At 46.1% G+C, this 14,556-nt stretch overlaps 1 protein-coding gene across 2 annotated transcripts in view; it reads left to right on the top strand.

Moving 5' to 3' along the window:
• LOC135911436 (uncharacterized) overlaps positions 1–14,556 on the top strand; it is a 153,283-nt gene that overhangs the window by 100,837 nt on the left and 37,890 nt on the right. Inside the window, exon 7 of one of the 2 annotated variants that reach the window (XM_065443725.2) lies at positions 8,847–9,109. The exons of the other annotated variant lie outside the window; for it this stretch is intronic. Coding sequence (XP_065299797.1) covers positions 8,847–8,911 — 65 coding nt within the window. The 3' untranslated portion in view covers positions 8,912–9,109. Of the gene's footprint in view, positions 1–8,846; positions 9,110–14,556 lie in introns of those variants that run through there. 2 annotated transcript variants of the gene reach the window in all.

Here is a 14,556-nt window from a genome sequence, read left to right as displayed (position 1 = left end):
GTGCAGCAAAATGTCAGCACTATTTTCACTATGGTCGCCTTGGGCACCTCCAATTAGTCTATAACAAGCGACACCGTCATTCCACCGTTGCAATCTATGAAGTCGACTCCTAGGACTCATCCATGATGCTGAAAGTCTAAGCGTTCGTGCAGTGGCCTATCCGCCTAGAGCCGGCAATTCCGTTGACAATTTCGTCACCGGCAAGTTTTTGAAGTCTCTCATCGACCCTGGATTGCTTATTTCCATCATGGAAGAGAACCTTTTCCAGCAGCGTTTTGTTGACGAGTCACTTCTTTCCGCTCAGCGAATGAAGTTGCTTTCTCGATAACGCTAAGCCCTCCATTTTCGCCCGTGTTTGCTTCTTCACGGAAGCCACGTTCCGGGGACACACGGCTTACATGCTGTTCTACATTGTGCCGAAAGGTACATCCATACTCGGAATTGGTGCGATCAAGGCTTTGGGCCTCCACATTGACGGGTGTTCTCTGCACTACTCCCAGACATCGACCATGCCAGCGACAGCGCACGTTCCCCAGCTATCATGCCCGCACCAAATTTCACCCCCCAATACTCTTTCCAAGACCCTGCTAGTGAGTTCGGCTCCACCGTCGCCCCAGGCGTTGGTCTCGCCAAGGGTTTCCTCCATCGCATCAAGATCACACTCACGGTGCCTGCTGTGGCATCGACATTTTGGCGCCTCAGGCTGAAATGCCGACCTCAAGTTTTAGAAGATCTCCGTCGGATGGAAGAATCGGATGTAATCGACCACGTTAATGTCTCGGAATGGGTGTCGCCCGTCGTCGCGGTAAGGAGAAAGGACGGCGACATTCGACTCTGAGGTGAGCTCCGAAAACCCTAAGGGCAGTCGTCGCGGACAGCCTCAAAATGAAGAGCTTCTGAGCAGCCCTCGTTGGTGCCACTACTTCTACAGGCTGGATCCTGCATCTACCTACGGCCAGGCTGCGCTGCATCCAGAGAGCCTAGACCTGACAGCATTGGTGACCCACGATGGATTGTTGCGTTTCAAGCGGGTATGCTTTGGGCTGGTGTCGGCTCACGGAGCCTTCCAGCAGTTGATGTCTAAAATTCCCAAAGGGAGCTCTGGTGTTCTTTTCTGCATGGGCAATATCATTTTGTTCAGAAAGACCGAACTAGAGCACCCAACAAACTTGGCCGTGGTACTCAAGGCAGTTAGAACATCAAGGCAGTTGAACTAAAGTTTAACAATTGCACCTTTTGCGTCCGAGAGTTGTCTTCGTTGGGCCACAAGGTTACCGTCGAAGGCATCTCACTGCTGTCAGAGAAATTGGATTCTATCCTGAACACTTCCGCTCCCACTGACACCAATGGTTTGCGTTCGTTTGTTGGCCTAGTTAAGTACTACGACAAATTTGTTCCCTGCTTTGCTGGAGTCCTGGTTCTGAAGCGCGTACGGCTTCGCAAGAATCAACCCTTCACTCGCATTGATGCCGTCGACGCTAGGTTTTGTAACGTCAAGTTTTTGTTGTCCTCCAGCAAAGTACTTCGGATGTTTAAACCCACTTCTCTGGTGGTTGCCTCTACGGATGCTTCTGACTGCGGCATCAGCGCCATTCTCCAACAAATGAATATGCGCCAGCTGCGCACAGTCGCCTTCGCATCTCGCACAATCTCCCCAGCAGAGAGGAAGTATGCAGTTGGTGAACGAGAAGTACGCGCGCGCGTCTGGGCGTGCGCGTGTTTGCACACATACGTTTGGGGGGGGGGGGGCGCTTTACATTTCGTACGGACCACCAAGCTTTAGTCTCCCTTATGTCGCCTGAAGGATTAGAAAGACGCCCCCTTCGCATCACGCGCGGGTCAGAGCGTGCTCTGCACACCTATCCGGTGGAGTACCGCAAGGGGTCAGAGAAAAAAAGTTCCGTATGCACCGTCCAGCCTTCTGGTGTCTGTTTCGCAGGAACATGTTTCGTTTGACGAACAGGCCGTGTCTCTCATTGCTCTACTCTGCCTTACCAATGACTATTTCGAGTAGTCCCTGCATGAAGATGCTACCTTGTAGCAAGTCAAGGCTTATGTCGCATCATCTTGGCCTCCCCACAAGTTCATCTCATTTTCTCTCTTTTCATCCGTATACCCGCTTCCCCCAGTGAAGGGTAGCAAACCGGGTGTGTGTCTTGTTAACCTCCCTGCTTTTCCTGTCTTCTATTTCTCTCTCTCTCCCTCGGGTGAGCTTCAGCCATTTTTCGCCGTGCACGAAGTACTGCCTGTGGTCAACGACCTGCTTTTGCGTGGCGAGCGGCTCTTCATTGCTCCTTCCCTTACCCCACATATCATTTCATCCGTGCACAAAGCCAGCCCTGGGATTGCTCGCACCAAGGCGTGACCATGGGAGCTATTTTGGTGGCCTGGTATAGACAAGGAAGTACAAATTGCCATCCAGAACATCATAGTCTGGCAGCCTGCAGACAAGAGTGCCAAGACTGCAGTAAATCCGCTAGAACCTGCGCCCCTGCCAGAGCATCTATGTCAGAAGCTCGCCATCAACATCGTCAGCCCCATGCAAATAGCACCTTCATTAGGTCAGATGTGAAGTTGGATCCCCGGTCACTAAGAATTGCTCGGGGAAGACCATATGGCGAGACCATCTCTATTAGAGCCTCGGCAACCTGAATTGAATCTATGTCTTTTAAGGCAATGGCTTTTGGATATCTTGTCGCCATATCGACCATCGTTAACACATGGCGGTTTTCTTTTGCTGATACCGGCTTTGTTGGTCCTACGATGTATATCGCTACTCACCGAAATGGCATATCAGTAGTTGGCATATTAACAAGTGGAACTCGACTCACTTGCTCTTTTGGTATCGCCCGCTGGCAAATGGCACAGAATCTTATCTATCTCTTTACTTCGCTTTGTAGTCCTGGCAGTAAACTTCTTCTGTTGTCCTAGCCACCGTTCTTTTTCAGTCTTAGTGCCCGGCCATGATGCTGTCGTGTCGCAAATTGAAGACCATCTGTCGTAGTGATTTTGGAACCACCAACTGCATCCCTTCTCTGCCCGAGGTAAATTTACACCTAAGGTGCAACAATCATTTTACTTCTGAAATTCAAAAATAGTTCTTCCTCTTTTATTTGTCGTTGACTCTTCTTGCTTCTCAAAATAGGCTAGTAGGGAATACATCCTTTCTTTGCATTTCCGCAAATTATGCTGGTGTCACCGCAAATACTTCGGTTGTAGGTACCTTCAGTGCCCTCAATATTCGCTTCGTACTTGATCTTGTAGCTACCACCGACGAAACTGCTGGGCTATCCTCCGTGGTCTTAACTTTTTGTGTCGCCATGTTGGGATCGTGCTCTTGCTGTTTTTCTTTCGCTTTTCCCGTTTCGGTGCAGCTGCTCTTCCACTTGATATCAGGGTAAACCACGCTTCTTACCCCGGGTAGAGTGCCCAATATTAAATCATATAGGTGGCTTATCTACGCACTTCACTATCAGCCATCCGGATTAGTAGGGAGTAGAAATTTGAATTCTGGCCCCAGGTATATGCCGAACCATGCTGTCGACCATGATAACCGCTGTTTCTGCTGTTAGTTCTTGCTCCCGAAGAAAACTCCGCCTCACCAGGGCAGGGTTGGTTCCAACTATCTTAAAGAACCAAGACTCGTATTTCCGTTGATCTCTCCGTCGACTACAGAAAGACCCAGTGATAGTCTCGTCTTCTCTAAAGCGTCCTTTTTGTCCGAGACCATGGTTTTCGACGCATCATGTGTATCCTAGGTATCCTTGGTCGATTCTTGCGATGCTGCTGCCTTACCACCATTTAGGGAAACCACGCCTGCTGCCTTTTCTCGGTTCTGTAGTCTGCATTCTTGTGTGCGTTGTCCTCGTCTCTTGCAGTGCTGACAAACGATATGCGCCTGTGGTCGGTTCCCTCCTACACGACAATCTACTGCACGATGACCAACGCGGTTGCACAAGAAACATCTAAGTACCTTAGGTACCGCACCTTGCCTCACTTGGATTACATCATCGTCTCTTTTATGAGTTTCTTCTTCGTTTCTACCTAAATTCCTCAAGCCTTGCGCTTCCAGAAATTGGTCAGCAGATTCAGCAAAGTAATCTAGACGTTTTATTGAACGTTATTTAGGTAAAACTTTGAGGTTTGGGCTACAACAAGTCAAGAACTGCTCAATCACAATGCGCTCCCGGACTCCTTCATGCGTCTTCTCTGTGTTTGCCATTTCAATTCATCTATCAAAATAATATTGCCAAACAGCAAGCAAACTAATTACTCTGCAGTCTGTGATTGTTCTGGTTTATTATTCCAACATTTCTCAGGGAATCCTTCTGCAGTTAGCCTGAATCTCTACTGTAATGTTTTCTTGAATTTGTTGCACTCCGTTGACTCAGAGGCTGGCATTCTTCCGAACACGTTCAATGCTTCGCCAACTAAACACTAACTAAGCGCTGTCGCCCACTCAGATCGCTCCCAGCCCTGTCCCAAAGCAATTGTTTCAAAACGATGCAGATGAGCATGAAGGTCATCTCTTTTTTCGCGAAATTGAGGCATAAACTTTCGTGAACAAATTGTCCGTGTTCTTTGTGGCTCAATTTACGAAGAAACAGACGATCTGTCCGTGTCAGGTCTTCCGATAGACACATCTGCCAAACGGAACTTTAACAACAAAATTCCTTTTTCCACTTCGCGTGCTTCTCGAACTTCTTTTTGCGCTCCATCAAAAAGGCGAAGCGATTCTTCGCGTCTTAGGCCCAGAGAATTCGCTATCCCCAACAGCTTCTGATAAACCATGTTCCTGCGAATTGTGAGACCCAGCATTCAGGAAATAAGTCCTGGCAGGCTCACCAATATATTGTCACGGTCTCAGGGTGGTAAACACGACGCAAGGAACGTTCGAGTTAGTAAAAACCTTTATGGGGCATAAGCATAAGAAAAATACATATATCCAGAAAGCAGGCGTTGCCAACCCCAATGGCAAAACTCTAACATACGACAAACTGTTTCAAAAGCTAGTTAATTGAAAATATTGTCTTAAGTGCTTGCACACAACGTATTATGAAGTTGAAAATATTTACATAAAGTCTATCGACCTGGCCCCGTCACCTCGTCGTCGCTGTTTCCGACGACACGTCGTTGGACCTGCCGATACGTTGTAGACTCGACGTCGCTGTGTCCGGCGTTCGGTCCACGGTTGGCCTGGCCAGGGGGTCAGAAGAGTGGAGAGACCTAGGTGCCTGGATCGCCCGGTCAACTCCGCAAGCTGCGTATCGTCGCCGCAGGGAATTCGGGAAGCGGCGCCGTCAGCCTGTAGCTGCGGCTTCCGGTGGGAGGTCCCCTTAGCTCACGGGTCGTGGCCGCGGCAGCTGAAGAACTGCTTCCACTGGGTTGCCGCCGTCTCCGCGATCCACCCGTCCTGTTCGGCCTCCAGCCCCTTCTCCTCGCCTTCGTCCCAGAGCGTAGCGGGGCCGCCCTCTTCGACTACGTGTCCGATTTCCCACAGGCTACGCAGCTGCGCGTGCACTTTTGCGGTTGTTCTGTTTTCATATTGCATTCTTTTTATTCTTACGCTCTTATATTCTATCTTATTTTTTCTTTATTTCTGGCAGCGACTCATCATGTCTGCTTGTTTTCTTCTCATCTTCTGCTTCCTTCCTTTATTGGCTCATGACACACGCAGAGTACAGAGTACAAATCGTTGTGTCTGGTGCGTACGTCGCTAAAACAATCATATCAACATGCTACTGTTCACTAGCTAGTTATAAACTCTTTAATCCTGCCTCTCGTGACTAAAATATTTTGTTTTGATATTCTGTCGTCGCACTTCCACGTGATTCATTTCTTTCATTTCATTTCCCTTAATGTAACTTGCACCACCCTCGGTGCTTTTCCTTCACGCGCATGCGTACAAAGTTTTTTACCTATTCTCTGATTAGTAACAGATCTGACGCTACGCCTCCTGTGCTAGAACACTTGACTTCGTCGCCACCAATTGACATGATATTGTGAGCGGCAAGATAGTATAATTAGTAACCACTTCCTTAAGTTTCAATTTCTGGTTTGGCCAAGCCCAGTGTTCAGGGACAAGGAAAAGAAATAAGGAAACTCAATAGTGGGGCTAAGTGGCTATGAAACTAGAGAACTTCTTAAACCGCTGCAATTGTCACCACACACATGTTCTCCGAAAATGGCATCCTGACGGTTGTTCCTGTACTCGTCGTCTTTACTGCATCGTGCACTCGGCTATGATGTTGTGCTTAAGCACGAGCTCGCGCGATCAAATCTTGGCCGTGGCGACCACATATAGATGGGGGCGAAGTCCGAAAATGCTCATGTCCTGTGCATTGGGGGCGCGTCAAGGATCCCCTAGTGGTCAAAATTATTTCCTGAATACCCCACTACGGCGTGCCTCATTATAAACTTTTGCTTTTCGTCTTTTATTTTTTTAGCTTTTTACTCCAGAAATAATTCGTTTCATCGTGCACTCCCAGAGCGTTGGTGCTGTGTTTCAGTGGTTACACGTTAGTGCACGTTACAAAGTAAATATAAGTGATTACAGCTAACGTTACTTCGATAACATTTACTGCCTAATGAAAATACCGCATAAAAAACTAAAAATAAATTCATGGCATTTAGGATACTTTCGTCACACCTTTAAAAAATGTTGCGCAAATACAGTAAGCAGAAAGAGCTGGCCGGCCTTTTTTAGGGCGTACCCCGAGGACTTTCGCACGCTGTTTTTCACTAAAGAATACTTCGCAAGATTTTTTTCTGCCATATCTCACCTTCCCGAGAAGACATCAGCAGCAACACTGCGAACTTGCTGCATGCGTGCGCTAGAAAGAAGGGCGGTGTTCTCACATAGTAGCACCATTGTGCGCTGGAGTGTGGTTACTTAATGTCGCTATGCTGTTTCTGGGTCCTCTATGAAGCGCAGTTCTTCATTTTCGCAGTGGCATGTAGAACGCGTTCTTTGGAGGAACGATGAAAATATGAAAAACGAAATGCGGCCAGCACCCATCTCGCAACTTCCGTTGACGTTATTTATTTAACATTAAGCCATCCTAGCGACACACCACGTTTCAGCCGCGTAGACATGTTGGCAGCAGGGTTCCTCTCTCACGGTTCCTACATAACATGCTGCGCCATCTAGTGTTGCTACCGCGACGTCCAGGCGCGGCGTTTGTGTGCATATCTATTTAGGCAAGGTTGTTGCAAGGTTGTCGAGAAAGGGGTCAGACTGGGAGACACAATCTCCCCGATGCTATTCACTGCGTGCATGGAAGAAGTATCCAAACTATTAAACTGGAAGGCTTAGGAGTAAAGATTGACGGCGATTATTTCAACAACCTTCCGTTGGCCGAAAACACTGTTCTATTCAGCAAAAATGAACACGAGTTACAACAAATGATTGAGGACCTTAAGAGAGAGATTGTGTGTGTAAGAGTGGGGTTGAAGATTAATATGCAACAGGCAAAGATAATGATATATAGCCGGGCAAAGGAACAAAAGTTCAGGATCGCCAGTAATATAATTATAGGGTGTTACGTGCCAAAACAACTTTCTGATTATGAGGCACGCCGTAGTGGAGGACTCCGGAAATTTCGACCACCTGGGGTTCTTTAACGTGCACCTAAATGTAAGTACACGGGTGTTTTCGCATTTCGCCCCCATCGAAATGCGGCCGCCGTGGCCGGGATTCGATCCCGCGGCCTCGTGCTCAGCAGCCTAACACCATAGCCACTGAGCAACCACGGCGGGTCAGGATCGCCAGTCGGTCCCTAGAGTCTGTGAAGGAGTACGTGTACCTAGGTCAATTAATTACAGGAAACCCTGATCATGAGAAGGAAATTCACAAAATAAAAATGGTTTGCATAACATACGGCAGACATTGCGAGCTCCTGAAGAAGCTTACGATTATCATTGAAAAGGAAGGCGTACAATCAGTGCATATTACTAGTGCTGACATATGGGGCAGAGACTTGGAGACTGACAAAGAAGCTTGAAAACAAGTTAAGGACCGCGCAAAGGACGATGGAACGAAGCTTGTTAGCTACAACGTTAAGATACAGAAAGAAAGCGGTTTGGATGAGAGACCAAACTGGTATAGACGATATTCTAATGGATATCAAGATGAAAAAAGGAATCTGGACAGGTCCTGTATTGTGCCGGTTAGATAACTGTTGCACCATTAGGGTTACAGAATGGGATGCCAAGAGAAGGGAAGCGCAATCGAGGATGACAGAAGACTAGGTGGAGCAATGAAATTAGGAAATTCGCGGGCGCTAGTTGGAATTGGTTGGCGCTGACAGGGGTAACTGGAGATCGCCGAGAGAATCTTTCGTCTTTCAGTGGACATAAAACAGGCTGAAGATGATGACAGTAGGTTTATAGTTGATTTCTCTGGTATTGCCTCTGAACTGCAAGATGTGCCCGATTTATGTCTTAGCGAGAACAAGGGGCAGGTCGTGGGTAATCTGTGACCAAAGTAGAAAGTACTTGAGGCAATTACTTTCTCGGAAAGAAATGAGGTATTCAAATGCTCCGGAATGATATGAGCGTAAACTACGAGCTTCGCAACATTGAGCATGTTACCCTGGCACAGCTGCAGGTGCCACAACAAATATATTGAGCAATGTCGGTGGGAATGATCTTTAAAACCTGTGTGGGAAGAAAGGGAACGTGGAACAACCACAGTTTGTGTTAAAAAGTGTTAAAATATGCCTTACGGACGCTAACATGTGTGATTTCAATTGTTCCGAGAAAACTATCAGTTATACGGTGTTTATATATTGATATGAAGGTCCTGAAAAGTATAATGTGTCGTAAAATGTTTACTACTTTTACAGGGACTAAAAATACTGCAAATAGCTACTTAAGCTCTGAAAAAATCGCAGCCTTAAAGGGGCCCTAAACCACCCTCTGGCTTGGTGAAGAAACATATACATGGATGGCATTCACTGCTTCGAATATCTAGGCCAAGTTTCGGACACTTTATTTCGCAGTACAGCGGACTCCCTTACGCGGCTGCTATTGACCCATAACTGGCGTCAATCAAAAAGGGTGTTTGGATCAGTCCATTTCTTGTTATTCTTACCGTATACATTTATTGACGAAGTTCAATAAACAGGTTGAAGTACGCGATAAAGTACTTTCAAATTTCGTATATAATTACGTACTTCCCGAAGAAGCCGACTATCTTCTGCTCCTGCTCGGCAGCGGCTGCCCCCGCAGGAAATGAACTTTGGCCAACCTGCTTATTTACTTATTTATTTATTCAGGTTTCCTTACAACTGCTGTCAGGAACATTGCGTAACGGTGGCGATTGAATCAAACACAAGCTTAAGAGAAGCAACGCAGATCAAACGTGGTCAATGTGGTTGCATAGTACAAATAAATAAAAGAAAGATTAACATGACACAAGTACACTATAGTTTCCAAAAGGTTATTGTTTGCAAAGGCGCGATAACCCAAGAATGTATGATGCACAAGGCGGAGACAGCCTGTTCAATGGGCAGGTAAGAAGCGCACGACAACTGGTACGCTAAAAAAAATGGCGACAATACACCCCCACGTAATCACAACGAAACATAGTTACAGTATTTAAGATGTATAAAATTGATACACTTGGCTGCGGAACAATGCGTGATCGGTTACTGAAACGATTTCGTTGGGAAGATCTTTCCAAAATGTTATTGCTCTGGGCAGTGTCGATGAGTTGAATGCTTGCCTGTGGCCGTAGATGCGTTTGAAAGAGCGATGGTTGTTTATTCGATTGGACATGCGCATGGGGGATTCTAGGGGTAAAGGGGAAAGATAAGCGCAGTTTATATACTTGTGCAGCAAACAAACAATAGCGACAGAACGACGGGTGTCTAAGGATTCGATAGTATTATGAGCTTCATTTGAGTTATGCTGAGGTGACAGCTGTATTTTTGAGAGATGAAACGAACAGCATGGTTTTGTGTCGCTTCTATCATGGAAATAAGATATTTTTGATGAGGAGACCAGATTTATGATGCGAACGCTAGCTGAGGACGGACGTGTGTTACGTAGGCAAGTTTACGGACATTTCCAAAGTTCTGGAAGCCTTGGCGCAAATGGTGGTGATGGGCAAGGCCCAGCAAAGGTCATGTGTTAGATGCACGCCTAGGTACTTATATGGTGGAACTTGGGATACAGGTATAGTATCCAAGACCTATGTAAAGCTAGAATTATTGCGTTTGCGACTGAAGGTTATGAGCCTGCATTTGGATCGGTTAAGGGACATAAGCCATATTTTGCACCAACGGGAAATAATGTTAAGGTCATTTTTCAAAGCGACGTGGTCTTCGACATCCGTAATTGTACGATATATGATACAATCATCCGCAAATAAGCGCATGCATGATGATATGCTAAGCGGTAGGTCAATAATATAGATAAAAAACAAAAGGGGCCCTACGACACTTCCCTGAGGAACACCGGAAGATACATGGCAACGGGGAGAGCAGAAGTTATTAGCCACTGTGAACTGTTGACGATGAAAAAAGGGAATTCCGGATCCAAGTTAATGTAAGTGAGTCTAGTCTAAGGGCTGATAATTTGGATATTAGTCGACCATGAGCTACGCGATCGAAAGCTTTAGAAAAATCAAGGAACATGCAATCAGTTTGTTTATTGGCATCCATGCTGAAGTGTAAGTCGGTAGTAAATTCCAATAATTGTGTGGTGCAAGAAAATATTGTCTGAATCCGTGTTGATTAGAGAAGAAAAAGTTGTTTGATTCTAGGTGACTGAAAACATCAGACGCGATAATATGTTCCAGTAGCTTGCAACAAATGCATATGAGCGCGATCGGACGATAATTATCAAGTGAATGGCTGTTACCGCTTTTGAACACAGGGACGATTTTCGAAACCTTCCAGTCAGCTGGTAGCTTTCCTGTCGCTAAGGATTGGTTGAATAAATAGGATAATATCTGACTAGAAATCGTCGAGGTATTTGGTATTATTTCAGAATTGATAATATCTATACCGGCCGACGTAGATACCTTTAGGTTAGCAATGAAGCGTGAAATGCCATCAGCAGTAATGGTAAGGGGTTCCATAAAGCGCCAGTCATATTCAGGTACAAATGATATGTTGCAATGATCTTCCCGTGTAAACAGTGAAGAGAAAAAATTGTTAAATATGAGTGGGCATTCGCTGTCCGATACTGGTGTTTCGTTAGCATCGTGCAATGAAATGTGATCAGAGTCGTAGTGAGGGGACACAGTTAGCCAGAACTTTTTAGGATTATGTTGAAGGAGAGAGGGCAGGTCGTTGCCGACATCTATTTTTTTTTTAGCATCACATATTGCTTAAATATATGTTTTAAGAAATTCTTTGTATTTTTTGAACGCCGGAGGATCACACCCATGTTTTGTGGCACGGTAGAAGCCCTTTCTTGTGTTTCGTAGTCGACGTAGCGACCGATTGAACCAAGGATTTGTCCTGTCGTTAGTAATCGTTATTAATGGAACATAGAGATCAATCATGCTGACATTTGGTTCCTATACAGTGCCCAGTTTTCTTCGTTTGTGCAATCAGTAACGTTAGGTAAAAGTGTCTGATTAAAAAACTGTTCTAGATCAGAATTCATGTCAACGTAATTAGCCCTGCTGAAGTCACGATTTTTTTTTGGTGATTGATCCTGTATGGGCTATTGGGACGTTAAGTGTTATCTGAAGCAGTTTGTGATCACTGAAGCCATCTAGGTAGGATATAGATTCTACGGTATCGGGGGTACTGGTTAATGCACTATCCAGTGTATTTGCTTCTCGAGTGGGCTCGCTTACAACCTGGAACGAATTGAAATCTAAAGAAAGGTTGAGAAAATCTGCTGAGCGGCGGCATGATGAAGACAAGGAAAGCCAGTCTATTTGCGGAAATTTAGGATCACCGAGAGGGTATGCGTGATCTGAAGCGAAGATGTGCATGGCTTTTTGAATACTGTCAGGAAGGGTGTCTGAAAATTTTTGATCGGTCACCGGAGAGCGGTAGCAAGCACCAATCAATATTTTCTTTGTTGGGGTCAAGAGAGGAGTTTGCAGGGATGGAAAACGACGTAAGAGATTTCTTAACGCCTATCAGCCCACCATCTCCCCGTCGTGCCACACGATCTTGCCGATAGACGTTGAAGTTGTCTGTAAAAATTTCCCTATCGAGCGTGTCGGGGTGTAGCCAGGTTTCTGTCAAAATGACAACATCTGAGTCATTGTCTTCAAGAAAAGAACAAAGGTATTCCTGTTTTGGCATCAAGCCGCGGATGTTAGATAGCGTTATTGAGAGGCGTGAAACTGATGTAGTGGGAGGGGGGGGGGGGGGGTTGAGCGTGATCTTGCAGATACTTCTTTTGTGGCTACCTTTTATATTCTACGACAGAATACGTAACATGGTCATAAATATAGGTGTTTTTTCCTACGTGCAGCTTATCGACAGAAAGATTGAATGGCTTTTTGAGTGGTCGCGCGAAGTCTAACAGTTTCTTCCGTGCTTGCCGCGTACGGAGCGAGAAATATTCCACTATTGAGTGTGTCGTAACTTTGAGCTTAGGTGCAGAGGACAAAATTAACTGTTTGTCTTTGAATGCAGCCAGTTTAGCTATTATTGGTCTGGTTTTGATATCCGAGAACCTACCAAGACGATGCACACGCTCGAACCTATCACTAGAAAGTGATACTTCGAGGTGCTCACAGCAGAAGCCAATCACCTTTTGCTCGTACGCAGCCCACTCTTCCCTTTCATCGTCCTCTAAGCGAAAGAATAAAAGATTTGACCGCCTAAGCCTATTTTCTGTATCTTCGCATCTGGCCGATATATTCCGCAATGGACCCTCCACATCTCGAACAGCATTCACTGACGTAGAAGTCCCAGAAGATTCGGCGCCACTGAGCGACGCAATGGTTGTTTTAACTTTACAACCCTGGTAGTTAGGCCTTTAATTTCGCGGTCAGCTGCTTCCTGCTTTTCTTTCACTCCTTTCAATTCGCTCAAGATCGTCGCCTGCCTGGTCTCCAGTCTACGCATGGATTCTAGAAGTGAAGTCACGATTTCCTCTTGAGCGCCCAGATTATCTTCCACATCACCGGAAAGTAACAACAGCAGTCTGAATACCCGAGCACACACATATGGTGACTGCAACAAAAACCTTTTGGCCTTAACGTTCATTTCTAAGGGGCATGGCATTGCAAGTAAACACTAGTTACTGCTCTTTATGCAGGAAGCATGGCTCAAGTAACGTAACCATCGGTGTCGTAGCAATCCGGTACCGCTAAATTTCTTTGCTTTTGGACGCTCAACTAGAAGGGAACCATGCGAAACTTAACGTTAAAGAATACTCACACTTGCCATCGCGCACTTATTCGCGACGGGTCAGGGTAAGACGAATCGGCAAACAAATTGATAGTGCCTCAGAAATGCTCAAGTTGGACGTGGCTAATATGCCTCGGTCGAGCTGATGAAAGACAAAGCCATCACGCACCACATAGCATGGTGAGACTTGCTGCATACGAGGGCAAGCACGCACTCAAGCCTTGTGGTGCACTAAGTAAACGCGAGGCATACACACTTCGGTTGCGTGTACCCGTAAGATGCTACGCAGTGTAGACAACGCGGACGCGGCAAGTCTGCTGTCTACGCGCACCCGGCTGGCTTAGGCCATCCTTATTTGGCTTACGCATTGCGCGCCTTTGGCGCCGAAATCGGAAGAGCAGCGACGTTAACGTCGAACACGAAATTTGAAATACGTGCTGCAGTGACATTCCGAAGGCGGGAGCGTTGTGGGCACGCCTTGCTCCGCAGTGGTCTTCGCAGTTCAATCCATCGAAGAAGGAGTGGAAGTACCGCAGATGACGTGTTTGATTTGTCAATAACTCTGCTTCCGCTGAACAAGCGGAAGTACCAATTGTGGCAAAGTATTTCTTAAATAGGCAGTTTTCACTTCAAATGCCCTTCTCATACGGCAACTTCGAAAAAAAAGTGCTTCAAGGAACCTCTAGGCTACTTTCTCGTGTATGTAGCCCACCCCCTTACACCCATAAAGGAAGGTGCTTCGACGGACTAATACATCCATTTCAAAAGGCGACTGATTCGAATGGCACAATTTTCTCCAATGTGTGAGTTGTCGAAATACGCACGTTTTATTTTGCAGCAATATATTTTTATGGTGCATTTGGACAGGATGGTACGCACAACATGGAGTGGAATAGCAAGTTGTAGACACATTCTTGGAGCTGGGATATTTGTACAATTAAGCCTGGGTGATTGCCACTAACCTTCGCCATGTAACTAGTTCTACATAGGTTTGTGCACGTTTGGTGGAGGTTTCGGTTAACAATATCTTACTCTATCACTACCCTAGTTATACGGGGTGAGTCGGCGTGAACATGCAGTGTTTTCTATGAGCTCTATGAAAAATCATATGATTTTTAAGAAAAATCCGCATAGCCTGGCTTCGAACTACGCGCCTACAGACGGCCTACCAAAAGCATTACCTCTCCTCCGCCCCGCCGACGCATCGAACTGATTAATACAGCAC

Source organism: Dermacentor albipictus, chromosome 4 (genome assembly GCF_038994185.2).
Source record: "Dermacentor albipictus isolate Rhodes 1998 colony chromosome 4, USDA_Dalb.pri_finalv2, whole genome shotgun sequence".
Classification (NCBI taxonomy): Eukaryota; Metazoa; Arthropoda; class Arachnida; order Ixodida; family Ixodidae; genus Dermacentor; species Dermacentor albipictus.
This window is presented reverse-complemented; position numbering and strand designations above follow the sequence as displayed.